Source organism: Pinus tabuliformis, chromosome 3_2 (assembly GCF_031772625.1).
Source record: "Pinus tabuliformis cultivar Carrire ecotype Pingquan chromosome 3_2, CPIR1, whole genome shotgun sequence".
In the NCBI taxonomy this organism is placed as follows: Eukaryota; Viridiplantae; Streptophyta; class Pinopsida; order Pinales; family Pinaceae; genus Pinus; species Pinus tabuliformis.
In genome coordinates, this window is record NC_142302.1 from 60,050,849 (window position 1) to 60,070,539 (window position 19,691).

The 19,691-nt window shown below is 38.9% G+C and overlaps 1 protein-coding gene across 1 annotated transcript in view; it reads right to left on the minus strand.

Annotated features, from left to right (window-relative positions):
- Nucleotides 1–19,691, minus strand: part of TAP46 (2A phosphatase associated protein of 46 kD) — a 159,719-nt gene that overhangs the window by 34,760 nt on the left and 105,268 nt on the right. The window contains exon 8 of the mRNA XM_089415812.1: nucleotides 5,933–6,213. Within this exon, the coding sequence (XP_089271938.1) occupies nucleotides 5,933–6,213 (281 nt within the window). The remainder of the gene's footprint in view (nucleotides 1–5,932; nucleotides 6,214–19,691) is intronic.

The window sequence follows — 19,691 nt, forward strand, 5'->3', positions numbered from 1 at the left end:
ATCAATTGATTCCATAAACAACCATTTATATACTAGGGTTGATTCAAAATGTAATTACAAACTTACAAGTTCCACATATAACATCATAAGCTTAAGTTATTATACTGTAACTAACCCACACAGATTTAGAGTCCAACTCAACTCTGTTGTCACAAATCACACAAACAGTCCTTGTTGGTTGCTCCGCACTACTGATTTCCCTAACTACCTCAAACCCCAATCAGTCGTTACCCCTTAAACTCTTGCAACCCCCTGTTTGTGCTCTTTTTTACTACTCGCAACATCAGAGATAACCCTATGATCTTCCAATGCTATAGAGAATTGATTCCCCGTTGTCCTCTACCACAGGCAGGCTTGTATGGGCCTCTCGCTTCCATCCTCGCTGCCACAAAGGATGGGGTTCCAACCTCCTGTTGCCTTGAACTCGTTATCCTCTACCACAGGCAGGCTTGTATGGGCTTCTCGCTACCTTAGATATACCCTCCATTGTTGTCTCCAGCCTCGCTGCCACAGAGGATAGGGTTCCAACCTCCCGCTGCCTCAAAACAATGATACACTGACTCTCAAGGTTGGATCCAGCCTTGCTACCTCAGGAAACAGCTTCCACTTGACTCGAGAAGCTTGCTAACTCCAATTTCATATGCCTAGCTTTGCATTTTCAGGAAATAACCTTCATGTGCCTCAGAATTATCTCGCTGCCATAGATAATCCCTCAGAAATATCTCGCTGCCACATATAATGCCTCAAAGATAGATCACTGCCACAGATAATGCCATAGAAACAATTTGTTGCCACAAATCGTGCCTTCCACCAATCAGAACTTTGCCCTTTAACCAAAAAGGTAAAGGGATTGGCTAGGGTGGAACCTTTCACCACTGAAACCACTCAGAAGGAAGGGGTCTTAAAACCCTCTAGGAATCTTAGCCCAAAAATTAGAAAGAACAACAATCCATGATGCTCACAACAAATCTCCTCTCTCCTTTTTATAGACTCCCTTTGGGGTTTTTCCCTCCTAATTTTAATTTTATGTGGTTAACAAGTTTCCCTCCATTTGCCCCAAAATTGACTTTTATTGCAAATTTCCCTCCATTTGCCTCAAATTCACTATCATTATTTAATGTTACGTAAGTAACATCAAATAATGATTTCCCCCTTTACAAATCACTATAGCCTACAAGGTTAAAAAGGCTACGATTTCCTCCCTTTAGGCAATTTAATTTGAAGAGGACATTACAAAGAGGAGAATCTGTTGGTTGTAAAAGAGAAGAGTGTGCTCATTGTAAGAGAGGGTTTTAAACACTCGGAAATCCTAGAAAGAGAAACTGACATTAAAAACAACTAATGAATTGAATGAATCAGACTCACACCTGCTTTGATAACATGTTAAGATTCACGTGTCCACAACAGAATCAATCATAACCAAAACCAACTCAATCAAATTCTGCACTAAGGAATGAGAGGTTCAGACATATACAGTGAAAATAACCCTAGCACAAGTGCACTAGAGAGACAAATAGCCCTAGCATAAGATAGATCAAACCAAGAACGAGAAAGCACAATGCTTTATGGTGCCCTTAGCCTAAATCACTAGAATAGGAAACAAATGAATGATCACAATAAATAGTAGTTGTGTATTACATACACAACTAAGGCGGTAGGGCACTTTCACCAAGGAGGCATTTTAAGCCTACATTGAGTTGACTTGTCGTGTTATTTTGGCAGCTCAGTGACAAATTACAACCATGGGACTAGATTCCGCTTTTCAAGAGCACCAATTTTGACTATTGAAGCACTCAATTTGGACAAGGGAGTGTATTTTTGAATTAAAAGCCCACATGTGCATATTTGATCAAGTCGACCCTAAAGCAAATTGGACACCCTTGGAAGGCTATAAATACAAGTGACCTCAACCTCATTTGAACATCATCATGAGACATTCTTCTATTCTCTTCCTTGGTTTGGCTCACACAAGTCTGAGGCAAGTTCACAGAAATTGGTTGGCACAGGTCCGAGATTATAGGGTCCGAAGCTCACACGTGTTTCTAGGGTTTTGGGTCACCTTCGCAAGCTTGTCAAAAGCAATTTTCCACTGTAGTCACAGGCTTGCAGGCTCAAGGTAGCGAATGGAAGCTCTCATTCGCATACATGTCTCTTCCTCCATGCGACTAGAATCTGAAGTTTGATTTTTCAATTGACCGAAGTTTTCACCAGTTGACCAAAGAGTTCAGCAGTTGACCGCAGACATGACAGTGGATTACAGGCTCTTGAATCAAGGTTTTGATTATTGGCATGGTTGGATTCATCTCATGGATAATGTTTAATTGATTTTTGTTGATAAGTTTATCGTTGAAGATATGGATCATTGTACTCTCTTTTTGTTGAATCATTCAATGACAATCTAATAAGAAGAAGAATTTGAAAGGGTTTTGCCCTAGTCTCCAACCAATCCTAGTGTCTCTATGTACAAATGTTTTTCTTCTATTGTTCCTTTGTGTTCGGTTGCATTGATGATGATATTGTTCTTTCTACATACTTGCATATGTTGTTGAATAATGATGTAAATTTGAATAATGATATGATGCCATGGGGTGAATTTAAATATGGAAATAATGAAATGCAATTATCAAAGCAAAGAACAATATAGCCCTAAGAAAAATTAACATGGTATCAGAGTTGGGCTAAAGAAAAGTCATTGAAGATCACCCCTATGGAGACACCTTTGATGGAAGCAAAAGAAGATGGAGGAGACCTAAAAGAATGCTAGGGTTTGAAGGAAACCCTAGGAAATTTGTGTATTAGGGTTTGATAGATATTATGAGGTTAGGGTTTGAGAGAAACCCTGGTTTATGGCAATGAATTGAGATATGCAATCTAGAAATCCTAGCATGATCAGTGTGAAGATGTTCTAGCACTTATGACAGATTTGATGTAGCCCCTAGATGGGATAGTCTCAATTCGGCCTTGGTTATTGATGAAGTTGATGAATATATATTGAAGGCAACAAGTGTTATATGGACAATGGATAGTCACGACTCTTGAAGGTTGGTTCAAGAGGGAGTTGATCTCCTCTCATTAAAAGATAAGTACTTTTCAATTTATGTTACTTCTTTATGTCTTTACTTTTGTTTAGATTTATTGATTTGATCATTGATTATGCTTCCTGCATGTATATTTGAGTATTTGATACTTCTAACCTCCTGATGAGATGTGATAAGTGGATCCTTCTTGAGGATCATTTGAGATGTAGGAAAATATGGCTAGTGTAGGAAGAGAAGAGCTACAATTTCCCATGACAAAGAAGTTGACAAAGTGCTCCCACTGCCAATGTCAAATAAGAAGGTGCACAGGTATTTGAATACTACAAGGTATGTATGGTGTATTGTTTCAAATGCAATATTGGATGGCAAGGTAAGCCCTAAGGTATGGTGAGGATATCACTTCACAAATGGCTCATGCATGCATATGAAAGTAAGTTTGATTCACAGTACTTATGATGAGATGGTGCACTTGGTATTGGACAAGTATCTTACATTCCAGTCATGGTAAAGCTACATTGATTTTTGATATATTGGTATACTTGATATTTGGCATGCATCTTTCATTATAGACATGATGGATTTCATATAGAAGGCTAGCTCATTGATTCTTATATATGGTAGCTTGATATTATTGATAATGCTTGTGATAAGCATGACAACCTTGATGATAGAAGTGTAACAATAAGATTGATATTCAGGATCTTCTTGTTAACCTTGGTTAGCTTGATAATTACGACATGTGGTAAAATTGGATGCCCTGACTTCATGGTTAATGATAAAGTAGTGATGAAGTGATCATAATCCTTTAAGTATGATAATACACTTGTCAGTTGCCCTAATCATATGACTCTAACCCTCAATGAAAGTTTGATGTGATGATGAAGTAGTTGATGCTGACATGCTATGACCATGATGGACATATGTTTTAGAATCTGATATAGCATGATTTTATGACCTAATAATGGCTGAAGGGGTTGCTCATTCAGAGGCAGAATTTTTCCATAAGATCCCCACACCTATTATCATTTGCATTATATGTATAGAAGATTCTTTATTGAAGTAGGTTTTTTGACATGAATAGACTAAATATTTGATGTTGATAGTCTGCAGCAAGTTCTGGTCTGAGAAGAGAGGGTTTCCCTTAGTTTAAAGCCCAACCGCATGGAAGCAATCTTATTAGCGTAGCTATAAGCCTCACAATTGCACGAAAGAAAGGCTATGGGTGCGTTTATGCCTGCAGTTCACAAAATCTGAAGCTTTATGCATAAAATCAGGAATGCACCAGGAGTACAACAGTGCTACAGATATGGAGCAGACAATAGAAAGTTCTATGAGCATGGTAAGTTTGAATGTTTGACTTACTATAATGTGAATATGTTGACTAAACTTGTGTTTGCGGGTGACCGGAATATGCATATCAATATGTCATTATGATTTAACCATTGAGGCTAGTGTATGACAGTGTTTGATAACAATTGCAAGGGTTTGACTAGATTTGGCTGATTGGTATAGATAAGCAGTGTTTAGAGTTTGATATGATGCTTGATAATTCATAAAGATGCTTTAGAACTTTGACTTGATATGTTTTGGGTTATGTACTGATTGAACTCACTGTGATAACAAATTAGGATTTTGATTTGATAATTGATGGTTTGCCTTGATGATAGTGTTATGTAGGCATAGTGACTTTCAGAGACTAATATTGGTATTCAATAATGATTTTGTATTGGCTTCATTGGCTTTGGCTCATTGGTTGAAGTATATACAGTTGTGATTCAGTATGATAAATGGATGAAACTTATATGACTTGTCCCTGACTTATGCATTCATATTTAGTGACAGAAATGATTCATGCTATGATAATAAGGATGGCTTGATAAAGGTTGATTAGATAGTACTTGGTAAATAAAAGGTTTTCGTAACTTGGTATTTGGATGTAAGCTCTACCTAACATTTGGTCCAAAGAGTTTGTCACAGTGATACTGGCAGAAACTTTTATGACTTTGATATTAACTTTGATTTGGAATCTAAGGCTTGATAAGCTGACTTAGTTGATTTGATTGCACAGTATTGATTTGTGTAAGGCTGAGCATATTGGTTTGGTCAAGTGTTATGTTTGCAAAAAGCATTATATGAAGCAAGCTTCCCAAGCCTGGTATGTTCGTATTGACAGTCATTTGGTGAAGCCAGGAAGATGTGCCCATCCAAAACTCTACCTCAAAAGTGGTCCAAGGTATGACTTTGAATTTGGTTTTATATGTTGATGGTCTATTCTTGACAGGTAATGAGCCTTTCATGATCAAAGTAAGAGTGAGATGGCCTCTAAAGTTCGAAATGAAGAATCATAGCATGATGAATTACTTTCTGAAGTTTGGAAAAGAAAATCTATGTTCTGAAGTTATTGAAGAGTTTGTGGAAAGTGGAAATGCAAATCCTTAGACACTCTGATAGAATTTCAAGAAGTTATGAATAAATATAGTTGAACTTGACTTGGTACTAAAATCATAGCAGATATTTTCAATACAATCTATTCCACCTCAAATGTTTCAACCAGGAAACAGGTCTAACCAGTTAACACCATTCAGAAAACAGGCCTAAACAGTTATCATTAAGTGAAAATAAGAAAAAATACAAGACTAGCTAAGCAGTCAATATATCTCATTTGCATTTATTCAGATGATTTTGAGGTTCACCTAAATCATTTACTTTTTGGAAAACTGGAAGTAATCACTAAAAACCATGCTAACAAAAGGACAATTACTCTTATGCAAGCACACTTTCATCATGACATGAGAACATTCTACTGTAATTCAAAGAACATCTTCACTTAAATAAATAATTAGATCAATATTCTAAGTTTCGGAGAGAATCCAAAGAATGATAAATTGACCAACCTGTGACTTGGTTGAAAGACTTGAGCAGCAATTTGTTCCCTTTCAGTAGATATGTTCCCACCTATTACACTAGCAGGTCCAAACAACAGAGGCTGGTGTTTGTGTTCATTTACTTGTGAAGGCTTTGCTCTTCCTTCAAGAACATCTGTGGCAAATGTGGCACATGTAATTGGCTGTGCTGGCTTTACAAATGGTGATTTTCTAGCAGCCACCTTGTGCCATTCCTCTGCTTTTCTTGTTCGCTCATCGAGCATTGCTCTAACAGCATCCTCTTTCCCACTCTGCAATGTCCCCCAATTTTAGCATTTGTTTAAAGGCCCCATTGTAACCGGCTTGAACACTTTCAGCCAAAGAAGCCAATGAAAAATATCTTTTCAAAACAATATACATTGGGAATTTGATTACAAAAGCTAATTGTGCAGAAAAATCACATACAATAAAAAGAGCACTTGTATAAACAGTCAAAACAAAGATCCACGAATATGACTAAGAGCAATTATATAAACAGTCAAAACAAAGACACAGGATCTAGAACAACTTTTGTGCCTAATAGATTCTAATAATAAATTAGAACATCTATTTTGCACTTTTCAGCCATAACTGTGACAGGAACCTAGACCTTTCTGACACAATATAGTGAAAATCACAAATTTATAAAACACTGAAAGATAACCAGGGTTCAATATTTTACATTCAGTAATTCTCCTCCCCAGTGCATCTAAACAGTGCATGATGGAAAAGAATGTAAGTGAATTGCTTCAAAAGTCAAAATGTGCCATAGCAAAACAAAGAAAAAGGAAATTCATTTGGGCCAAGGATAAACACTAATTTGCTGATAGAAAGATTGCACCAAATTGAAAAAAAAAAATCACCGTTGGTTTTCCCATCAAGCAATCAGAGTGGGAAGCACATTGGAAGAATCTAATTGAATTACTGCAAAATCTCCCATTCTCTTTAAAAACAATGGGAATATTTTTTCACTCAACCAATCATCTTGTCCTGAGAAAGTGTAACAAAAACTCTCAACACCAGAAACACACCCACAAAGCAGAAAGGGATGGTTATAGTGGTCACTGGGTCAGCATGCAATGCACACCTACACAATCAACTACTGGAATCAGAATGTGATGCACAAATCAGACATTGTCTATCGAGTAAACATTCATGTGCCTTTAGCAGCCTGCTTGCAGATCTGTCAATGAGAACTCCCCTGCAAAGGTCTGTGCCATTCAGTCATTGCTACACCAAATAGGTAAGCAGCTGTATATGACTCCAACAGTCATATAGCTCATAGCTACAGTTACATAACGACTATCTTTAGTGTCCCAAAGCACATTAGTTAGGGCTTTGCCCAATGGCACAAGTCCTCCCTGAAACTAGTTGGGGTTGAACACTAACCCTTTGTGTCAAATAAGGAAAGAAATCATAATAATAATAACAACAAGCAATGGGCTATGCAGGGAAAACCAAACTTGCATGGGATCCTTAGTTTTAATTCCCTAAACCTAGCACCCAACAATTAATTCCTAGCATAATTATCACAGATCTACTAAATAAATGCACAACTAGGTTCTTAACACAATTATTCAGTGGAAGCAAAATTACAACCAATATTAATCACATGTGACACGTACAAATTCTGTCCAATCAAATCAGTTCTTCATTAAATCTTAATCAAAACCTACTTGGGATCCTGGATTGGGATAATGGCCCAACTAAGAAATTTACAATGAATCTGATCCAGCTGATCAGGCCGTAGACCTATCCTTGATCTCCTTGGCTGATCCAGATCTCCTATGTTGCACCCCTGCACCTTCCTCAGACACTACACACTTGAGGATCACACACTCCTCGCTTGAGAAAATCCCTCTCTCAATGGTTTGTGCCAATGTATGGTGTGTCCTCCTCCTTAGCCTTGCTTTTATAACTTTACATCGAATTAAATCCTTAACCCTAATCTCCAAATTGATTGACAACCAAGAATAGATTTCACCTCACTTGAGATCGACAGTTGGGATTAAAACATAATCACTAAAGTATATACTTTACTTTTCCTAAATTTCTTTAGCTCAACAGCCAACATAATTAATTATTTGTTTTTCCTAAGTTAGACTTATGTTATGTTGCAATAGCAACTTACTCATACTTTAGCAAGTGTTTGAAGGAGACTTTGGGCGACTTTCGCACACCTAGAGACTTAGCCTTGTGTAGAAGTACTTTCCCAAGCTACAAACATCGACACTCCCTCTTAGAGAGGGAGGTACTTCTACCACCTTGTTGAAAATTTGGCAGCTCAGGAATGAAATTCTAAAAATAGAAAGTCTAAAAATAGAAAGTCTAAAAATCGAAAGTCTCAAGTAAGTATGACTTTCCAAAAATAGTAAATCATCTTGCATTAATTTGTAATAAAGTATTGTTGATGGAAAATCCCTTCTAATCATCAATCAATCCTAATAAATCAATTTCGACTTAAACATCAATATTATCATTAATATTAATATTATTATTATAATACTATTATATTATTGGATAGAGGATGGAGCGACAGCGATAGCAACGGAAAAAGTTCAAGGGTTTCTGCTAGCGGTACCGGGTACTGCTGCAGACCGTGACCTGACCTGCAGCTACCCTAGGTTACCTCGGCATTCACCCGGCTTCTAACATTCTCGTTTTACTTTTTACGCTTGAGGATTTCGGTCTTCGCCTCGCCGGTCTTATGCGTTTGGGTTCCTCCGCTAATACCTGCGACTTACCTGAGCATTTACCTATTACCATTTACCTCCGCACCAGCTTACTGCTCCCTGTCGTTTTTACTGTGTTTCCATTTCTGTTTCACCTCTATCGGTGTCGTTTTCCGTTGGCCAACTAGTTCGAGGCAGTTACCTTCGTTCTCGGTGCAGCTGTCGTTATGGACCTTGATGCTGTGGATTACTCAGATGAACCGCTGGAGGAGGGTTCCATCTGGCAGTCCACGTATGCCGCCTCTGAAGGTATGTTAAATTACAGTGCAGGTTATACTGGCAATTTTGATGTATTCCCTCAGTTCTCTGGACCTGCCAATTCTGCTATTGTACTACCGGACGAGCCTCCCTCTTGGCCAGCCTTCTCATCGCCTCCGTCGTCCCCGACTTCATTAGGGTTTATTACAGGTTGTATAAACCCTTTCCCGGAATTGGAAACCCCTATTTCGGACCGACCATCACACCTGGCCGAACAATCCACTATCCTACCCTCCGTTGAGCCCTCTCACATCGACCCTAATCCCCCCTCCTTTTCCGCTTCCCCCTCAGGTTGTTTTACCACTATGCCACCGCTCTCGGATGTCATCCCTACATTTCCTACAAACCCTAACCCTTCGACCGAGGACCCTGAATCAGCGGGGGTATCTGAGCAACCACACACCTCTGCGCCCAGACCCCTGAAGAAGCATAAGTGCTACAAGACTAAGGTTGACAACGTGATACTAAAACTTGAGGAGGACATATAGTGGGGTGATACTATGGACTACGCTGATAGGGTTTTGGTCGGCAGAATCAGAGGCCGAAACTACTCGGCAGCTCGATTGAAGACCTGGGCATCAGAGATTTGGGGTCATCACCTGGCAGACATTCCATTTGTTCAAACATTTGTGAGGGGATGGTTCGCGCTGAGATTTGCTAGAGCAGATCATACGAACTGGGTCCTTTCCTCCTATTGGCACTTTGAACATGCCCCTGTGTTATTAAAGCGTTGGACGCCACTATTTGACCCAGAGACAGAGCAAATTGGTGTTGGCCCTATATGGATCAGGCTACCTGGATTGCCTTTACAGTATTGGTCTGAGGACATTTTCAAAAGGATTGGAAACTCGCTAGGGACCAACATGGAGTATGATAAATCCTATCAGACTACGGGCATGATGGCATACGCGAGGATATTAGTTCATTTGGATACCAGAGGTGGACTGCAGGAGCCTATCACGATCCAGTGGAGATCTTCCTCGCGCAAACAGCGGCTAGATTATGAAGGCATTCCATATCGATGTAGAAGATGCCATAAGGTTGGACATCTCTTCAGGGATTGCCCACTCAATCGAAAGAACAAAAAGACTGCTCAGGAAATGGATATGGAACCCCCAGTTGATCAACCTCAACAGCTAGCTATTGTGGATCATACAAAGGAACAGTTAAAGACCTCTAGTGATACAGTTGAGGTACTAGCCGATGGTGTGAAGAAAAAGCGTGGAAAGACTCCTATACAGCCTTCCTCTCCTCAATGATGCGATCCAGGGCAGCCCAGGGTGAAGTCTTCTCATCAGGGAGCGCAACTCAAGGGCAAACTTCCTATCAAAGGAGGCAGCGCTCAGACGGGATGATGATTGGTTAATTTAGGAAGAAATCGATGGAGTATTCTACCAGCATTATCATAGACCCTTCATCGATCTGCATGCACAGCAGGGGCTATAAGCCCATCATAGTTTTTGAACATATGTATATATTTATGTTAGCTTTCTTTTTATGATACACTTGAACATATAGCACAGAATATCGATCTCTCTGCGAAGAGACAGTTACCATTTTTGGATGTTTATAGTTATCATTCTCTCTGTGAAGAGACAGTCACCATTTTTTGGGATGGTTTTCAGCGCTCCCTGAGAGAAGACCATGTTTTTTTGTACCATTTTTGTATCACTCGTCTGACAAGCTATCAGCCACAATATGCATATGCTACGGCATCTACAAAATGTAATTTCTTATTATTAATGGAAATTACGACTTTTTTCCAAGGGAAAAAATACTATTATATTATTATTAAAAAGAAATTCAAGTCTCTCAATCATGGCTCTCAATAATGTTCTCTTACACTCTCATTAATGCTTTTACACTCTCTTACTCCCATTAAAAGACTCGTCATAAAATATTCCTCTTACGCATGTCATAAAAGATTCCTCTTACAGGGCATGGTATGCAAGATCTCTCTTAAACACTCACTAAAGGCATGTCATAAAAGATTCCTCTCACCCTATCATCTAAGGCATGTGTTGCTTCTCCATAATGGAATTTGAATCGTCTCTCCTTAATGGCATGAGTTACTCTACCCAAAATGGCAAATGTAACTCTCAAGGCATGTGTATTGCTCCTCCTTTATGTCAATAATTCAATGCTCCTCCTATATATATGTGTCTCATATCATCTCACCTCACTTGTGCATTGTGAATTCGAACTTGAGAGAGAGTTGGAGAGACTTGTAGGAGATTGTGAGAGAGAGACTTAGATAGTAAGCACAGAACTTGGTGAGCCAAGGTTGATTATGTGTTTACTTCAGTGGTTGCTACTAGTGATCTTCATGCTACAGCTTGTTCAAATTTGGGTGAACTTTCTCATTCTCTTGATCTCTCATTGTAGTTTGTATCTCTACTGAACTATTGATATCTAATAAAAGAAAAATGTGCTGGGTTTTCCCCTTGTGGGTTTTGCCGTGGTCATTGGACCTAAATTATTTGTGTCTCATTGTGTTCTTGGTTGTCTTCTATTGTGCATATGGTTTGTATGGTTTATGTTTTATCTAGAATTGCTTAACTAATATTGCAGCGAAAAGAAGTTTTGTAATAAGTGATTGTTACAGCATAGAACATTAGAATTTCAACATGGTATCAAAGCTTTGGTGAAGACAAACACCAGTTGCAGCTTTTGTTCTACTGAAATATCTCTTGTTGTCCGCTCCATTTGCAGCTCTCTTTCTGCTTCAATATCTTTTGTTATCCCTTATACTTGCAACTCTTTTTTCTGCTGAAATATCCCTTCTCATTTGTTGTTTAAATATCACTGGTTGCCCCTTCTTTGTTACTATTGAAATCTTATTTGTTGTTCCTTCCTTATTGCTGAAATCTTATTTGTTGCTCCTTGCTGCTGAAATAAGAATATCTTATTTGGTGTCCTATTTGCTACTAAACGCATAACCAAAATCACAGTACTTTCTTTTTTTCTCTTTATAGTTCCTCTCCTGCAAATTCTTGTGACAGTTGGTTGGTTGGTAGTGGTGTTTCAAGGCATTTTACTAGTTATAAAGAAGTTCTATCAAATATGGTTGAGTGGGAGACAGATCTGAAAATTATATTTGGAAATAATTCTACATATCCTATAAAGGGATCTGGTTATATTTCTTTTTATCTGGATCAAGAAGTTTTGTATGTACCTGGTTTAAAATTAAGGTGTTGCATGTGTTTGATAATTATGGTTTTGTTATTTGTTGATGCATGTAAAAGTAAGAATATCTTTACTTCTGTTTATGTGTGTGCAAGAAAGTGTTGTCTTGAAAAGAAGTATAATGCACAAAAGGTTATGAAAGAATAACTGATAGAAATTGAAAGTTGAAGATAGATTGGTTTTGATTCTCTGACATTATATGAGAAAGGACATACTCGTATGGGTTTTGGTAATTTTGATATTAGAGTTTACTAACAATAGTGGTTGCAAGTAAGGATCATGACTTTTGCAAAAGATGGAATGATAGTTTCCTAAACTAACCTCTTTTGCAATGAACAAAGATGGATTATAACTAATATCATTGCAGGCAATGAAGTCAATATGTATAATTATTATTACATATATTCACTCTGGGATCAAGATTTGAAGATCTTTATAAAATCAATGGAAGACCTATCCATGCATTGATTCATGATATGTAATCATCAATATAAATTGTGGCACCAAAAGTTCACTCATCTTCACTATTAAGCATTACCTCATGTGAGAAAGATGGTTTCCGAAATACCTTAAGATTAGACTGGATCATGATGGAGTTTACCAAGTGGTGTTCAAGAATATGTGTTTCTTCTACCAATGACATATGTCTGATGAACAGTGGTAACTTATAGAGGTTGGATCAAGAGGGAGTTAACAGCTTCCTTCAATCCACATTAAAAAAAAAAAAAGTATTTTCAAGTCTTAAGTTGTTTATTTGTGTCATTGCTCTTGTTTAAATTTATCTTTATAGATCATTGATTATTCTTCCTGCATGAGTATTTGAATGATTCTTTCACTAACTTCTTGATGAGGATGTGATTAAGAAAAATAGATCTTGAAGATCATCAGGGTGCAGAATAGTGTAGAAAGAGTAAACTCCAAGAGGAAGTCGGTGCAAGGATAATGAAAGAGACACTCTCACATCTAGAAAAGAAAGAAAGACTTGCCTCATCACCAAGTATACTTTCATTATGTTTATTTATTTTGCTATTATTTCTCTTGCTCTTGTTTTAGGATCAACAGGTACATTTGATGAATGTGAGAACCAAGTTCTCTGTATTGAGATTGAGGAAGATGTCGAGCCATCCCATGATTTAAGTGGCACATGAAATGGACAAGAGCTCAAGACTTTGCAAGGAAGTTGGAATCAAGAAAAAGACCACCGTACCATATAACCCAGAACAAAATGGGCACTGAAGGATATTCCACTGACCTATCTACTTTCATGTGCCAAAGGAAAAGAGTACCAAGCTGGAAGTTTCAGGTAATAAAGGTATGATTGTTGATTATTGTGAAATTTCTAAAGCTTACAGAATATATGTACCTCGACAAAGAAATATAGAGTTTAGTAGAGATATAACATTTCACAAAGATGCAGCTCTTTGAAAACCCATAGACACTCCTCCTCCTGCTAATGTTGAAAGATAGGATGATGCCTTGGACGCACAAGAAGATCCCGAGCCTAAGCCTAATCTTGTTGATGAACCCATGGATCCCATGGACTCCTTGGATACTTCTCCATGTGCTAGAAAGAGACGATTATGTCTTCGTGACACTTTACAGGATGTTGATAAACATGATGCTCCCCGTGGAACCATCAAAGAAAGCAAGAAAGCATCTCAGTTCCAAGGATATGTTGTAGCCATGAGCAACATTATTCAGGTTGAACCATATATTTTTGAAGAAGCAGTGAAAGATCAAGTTTGGAAAGATGCAATGGCTGAAGAATAAGAATCCATCATTCATTATGATGTATGGGAAGTGGTTTTGACCACAAGGTAAATCTGTTGTGTCTTCTAAATAGCATATAATTAAACATGGTGTTGATGGCAGTATTGAAAAATATAAAGCTAGATTTGTGGTTAGAGGTTTCTTTGAGAAAGAGGGAATAGACTATAATGAAATCTTTGCACTTGTTGCCCATTATACAACCATTCGATCTATTGTGGCTCTAATTGCTAGCCAAGCATGGTCTCTTCACCAAATGGATGTGAAGACTACTTTTTTGTATGACTTCCTCAAGGAAGAAGTATTTGTGGAGCAACCACAAGGCTTTGAAGTACATGACCAGAAAACTCATGTGCGCAAACTAAAGAAAGCACTCTATGGTTTGAAGCAAGCTCCAAGAGCTTGGTATGCCCGCATTGATAGCTTCTTGATGAAGATTGGTTTTACTAGAAGTAATTCTGATCCAAATCTTTACTTCAAGGCAGTCCAAGGTATGCCTTTTGATTTTGGTATTATATGTTGATGATTTATTTATGACCGGTGGTGAACCTCTTATCCTCCAGTGCAAGAGGGAGTTAGCTTCTGAATTTGAAATGAAAGATCTTATTTTGATGCACTACTTTTTGGGTCTTAGAGTATGGCAAAAACCTGTTGAGATTTTCCTTTCTCAAGGACAATATGTTATCAAGCTGCTAGAAAGATTTGGTCTGACAGAATGTAAATGCATGAATACTCCAATGGAGATGAACTTCAAAAAGTTGTGTGGTAAAGTTGCAGGTCTTGATTTGGCAAATTCTTCTAAGTATCGACAACTGATTGGGGCATTGATGTTCTTAGTGAACACTAGACCGGACATATGTTTTGCGGTCAATACTCTGAGCCAATATATGATTAAGCCATCACATGCACACTGGATTGTTGCAAAGCATGTGTTGAGATACCTGCATGGGACCATCAATCTTGGATTGAGATATACTGCTAAAAATGTAAGACTTCATGGATATACTGATGTTGATTGGGTTGGTAACTCTACTGATAGAAAGAGCACTTCTAGGTGTTGATTTAGCTTGGGATCTGCCATGATCTCTTGGATGAGAAGAAAGCGTTGTTGCACTGAGTACAGTTGAAGCTGAGTACATTACTGCTAGCATGGCTAGTTGTGAGGCAGTTTGGTTGAGAAATCTTTTTGGGGAACTATTTGAGCAAGTTCCAGACACAACAATTATATATTGTGACAATAAGAGTGGGATTCGTCTTGCAAAAAATATTGTGTTTCATGACAAGTCCAAGCACATTGAGATCAAAAATCACTATATCCGATATATGGTGCAGATAGGAGTAGTGAGGCTCCATCATAATGTGACCAATGATCAAATAGCTAACATTCTTACAAAGCCTTTACCGTAAGGAAAGTTCTTGGTTTTTAGAGAGCAGCTTGGACTTATGCTCGTGACCCTTCCGAGAAGCGGTCGCAGCTAATCGAGAGCACCAAGCTACCTTTCCCCCTTGTTAGAGCTCACAGGATTAGGGAATGATCCCGAAAAGCTCCTCAAGATGAGGGACCGCTTGTGTAGTGTGTGCCACAAAAGTAGGCCTCAGTATGCATCTAACCCACTCTCTGGGACGTGGGAAGAGCCACCTATCTAGCCAATAGGTGTAGTGAGACTTGTCTGTGTGACTTGTCTAGGATGCAGGTGTTCCACCACTTAACGTTTAATGAAACTTGGTTGTTTGAGATCCTTGTCATGTGTTGACAAGTGGATCCCCCCAAGCAGAGAAGAGACTTGGTTGTGTTAGATTCTTGTCATGTGTTGACAAGTGGATCCCTCCAAGTAGAGATGAGACTTGGTTGTGCGAGATCCTTGTCATGTGTTGACAAGTGGATCCCCCCAAGCAGAGATAAGACTTGGTTGTGTGAGATCCTTGTCATGTGTTGACAAGTGGATCCCCCCCAAGCAGAGATGAGACTTGGTTGTGCGAGATCCTTGTCATATGTTGGCAAGTGGTAATCCCCCTATGTCGATATAGGGTGATAGATTAATCTCCTCGATTGTCCTTGGATATAGGGTGGTAGCCGGAGCTCCCCTATGATGATTCTTTCACATTAGAGTGAGACATCATTGTTCCAGATGATACAGAGCAGAGATGAACAGAGATGAGCAGAGAAAGCAAAGATCTTTTGTTTGCAAAAAGTAATTCCTCCCTAGCTAAGAGGGAGTGTTAAAAATTTGGCAACTCAGGGATGAATTTCTAAAAAACAGAAAGCCTAAAAATAGGATTTCTAAAAATAGAAAGTCTCGAGTATGACTTTGCAAAAATAGTAAATCACCTTGCATCAATTTGTAATAAAGTATTGTTGATGGAAAATCCCTTTTGATCATCAATCAATACTAATAGTTCAATTTCGACTTAATCATCAATATTATTATTAATATTCTTATGACACTATTATATTATTATTAAAAAGAAATTCAAGCATCTAAATCATGGCTCTCAATAATGTTCTCTTACACTCTCATTAATGCTCTTACACTCTCTTACTCCCATTAAAAGAATCGTCATAAAATATTCCTCTTACGCATTTCATAAAATATTCCTCTTACAAGGCATGGCATGCAAGATTTCTCTTACACACTCATTAAAGGCATGTCATAAAAGATTCCCCTCGCCCTCTCATCTAAGGCATGTGTTGCCTCTCCAATGGAATTCGAATTCTCTCCCCTTAATGGCATGAGTTACTCTTCCCTAAATGACAAATGTAACTCCTCCTCAAGGCATGCGTGTTGCTCCTCCTCTATGTCAATAATTCATTGCTCCTATATATATTGTAAAATTAGGCAAAAATGGTATGTTTTATGCCTTAGAGCAATTTTACTTCAATTTCTTTATTAGCCCAGTATCAATATTCAGATTAGCAATCACATCAACATGATAGTAAAATGCAGATAGAACATAAACATAAATAGTAGAAGACAAGCCAAGACAAGAGGACACAAGATGTGGCACCAGCCAGGGACAAACCCCAATGTGGGGAAACCCTTGATCAATTCTTCTTATATTCTTCAATAGTTTAGCAGAGAGAGAGAGATAGTACAATTTACAAATCTGATAATCTATGACAGCAGCAAAAGAGCCCTAACTTCAGTCAACTTCGGCCTCCAAACAGCAAGATGAATCAGCCCTCAAAATAGCCCAAAACAATCCAGTCAAACCTAATCAAACAGCCAACCTTGCAGTCAACCCTAGCTGCAGTCAACACTGGTCAAAGTCAACGTTTGACCTCGATTTTTGTGCCCAGAAATGTGGCCTGCCCAAACAGAAGTATCTCACCCAAAAACGCAGTCAAACGAGTCAACGCTAGTCAAAACACTTGCTGAAATTTGGTCAACGCTGGTCAACGCCCAAAACAGAATTTCGTCCTCCTTTCCTTCGCACGTGTGAGAGAGAAAGCTGCCCAGAAAATGCGTACCCAATCAGATGAGGAGAGAGAGAGAGATGTGAGTGGATGAGTGATGTCCAAATGAGGATGAGGCATCATGAATTTATAGGCAAGCGTTGAGGATGAATAGACATGACTGTTGGGCTTCTGAGCCTACATGAGTTTGTTGGCCGACCTTGACAATTTGTCCATAATATAAATAAATTCATATCTTCATTTGTACATGTTAGAATCGGATGATCTTTAGATCAATCCTATACCTCTCGGAGAGAGGAATCCAAGAAAAATATCAGTTGTCATAAATAAGATGACCCATGTGAAGTTTGGCCCTAGTTGCCAATTTTAACACTCCCTCTCAACTAGGGAGAACTCCACCTGCTAGTCCATCTTCCAGTCTGTACTATCTCTGCCATCAATGCACTGCTCTGCTCTGCTGAACTATGAAGAAGAAGAAGTGATTGAGAATGTATCATACCATTCGCTACTGACCCGAAGTCAGTCCCAAAATAAAGAGAGTGTCTCATACCACTCTTACTGACCCGAAATCACTTCCAATCAAAAGAGAGTGTCTCATACCACTCTTACTGACCCGCAGTCAGTTCCAATCAAAAGAGAGTGTCTCCTACCACTCTTACTGACCCGAAGTCAGTTCCAATTGATCCCAAATCAATATCGGTCATCCTAGCATAGGGAGTACGGTAGTACACGATGCGTCCATCGGAAGTACTAAGGTCCCTATCCTCATTTCCCTACTCATTGGCCAGAAGAGAGGTACTTCCCATGAGTCCCAGACTGCATGGGTAGGATGTCTCAGCAAAAGAAAAATGAACCACTCATCCTGCCTACATGTCGCCAAGGGGTTTCACAGGGGAAGGTTGAACCACTCACCCTGTACACAACAAACCACTAGGGGAAGGTTGAACCAGTCACCCTGTACACAGCAAACCACTAGGGGAAGGTTGAACCACTCACCCTATGGTTGCTCATTGCTCCAAGAAGTACCCCAAGCCCCCCGGAGCTCCCAGAGCTCAATGTCCATATCATACAAGACCCTCATAAGAGGGTCTCTCCACGACTCCAAGTTGTTCTCGGAAGGCCAAGAAATTGACCTTCCCCAGGGGCTTTGTCAGAATATCGGCGACCTGCTCATCAGTCCCAATGTGATGGAGCCTTATTGCTCCTCATTGTACCATATCCTGGATAAATTAGTATCCTTTTCAACCAAGTTTGAGAGGACTTCACAATACCCAGTGAAGTGTCTAGAGGCCCCACTATCTACCAACCAACTATCAAACAAATTAGGAGGATAGGAACTCAAAAGAGCATAAATAAGAAAAAATTCAAATTGAGTAGCAGTTGCATTATTTCCATACCTTGAGTTCCTTGATTTCTTTTGAGGGTGGTGGCCATCTTTACGATCATCGAGAGCATCTCTTCTTCTTCTATGATATAACCTGTTGTTGTTGTAGTTAGACCTTGGAGCTCGTCCCTTTTCCGGACAATCTTGAGCATAGTAACCATACTTGTGACAATTATAACATTCAACTTTCGACATGTCCCTATCCCTTCTTGATCTTCTATTAGAATCCCTAGATGTTGGAGCAGGGTTTCTTGAATTAGATGGACCTCCTCTTAATTTCCTCTTCTTGTCTCGTGTAACAAATGTTGTGGGCTTCCCTTCTTCATGCTTTTGAATCCTTCATCTGGGTATCATCATGGTCTCTTCTTGAGTGCACTTGCCAACGAGCTCATCAAATGTTGGGAACTTGTCATTGTTGCTTATAGTAGTAATGAATGTCTCCCAAATTGTAGGAAGGCCTCCAAGTGCAACGAGCACTAGCTCTCTTTCACACATCGGTTCTCCAGCAATCAAAAGTTGATCCTTGAGTTGGGATATCCTCATGAAATATGACTGCACAGTCTCTCCCTTGTTCATTTTGATGTCCTTGAGTTGATTTTTCAAGGAGAGAATATAGTTCAAATTGTTGACCTCATACATCCCAACCAGCTTATCATAGATTTCCTTAGACTTGGCCTTGATGGCAGCAGAAGCATTTTCTGGAGGCTCAGGTACCTTTCCTTCCACATATTCCAAGACATCATTCTCTTCCAGGGTCACTTCCAACCTAATTTTCTAAGCAGCAAAATTTTAGAGTCATTTAGCTTCTCTGCTTCCTTGAAGTATGAGGTAGACATCTTGACCAAGTCAAATAAGCTTTCTTCAAATCTTTCCAAAGGTGATTGCTCGTCTCTCGTCTCCTTGGGCTTGTCTTCACCTCAGCTCTGATACCATGTTAATTTTCCAGTGTTCTATGCTTAGCACAATCACTTACAACAATTCTTCTTCAATTAGCAATCACTTTATCCA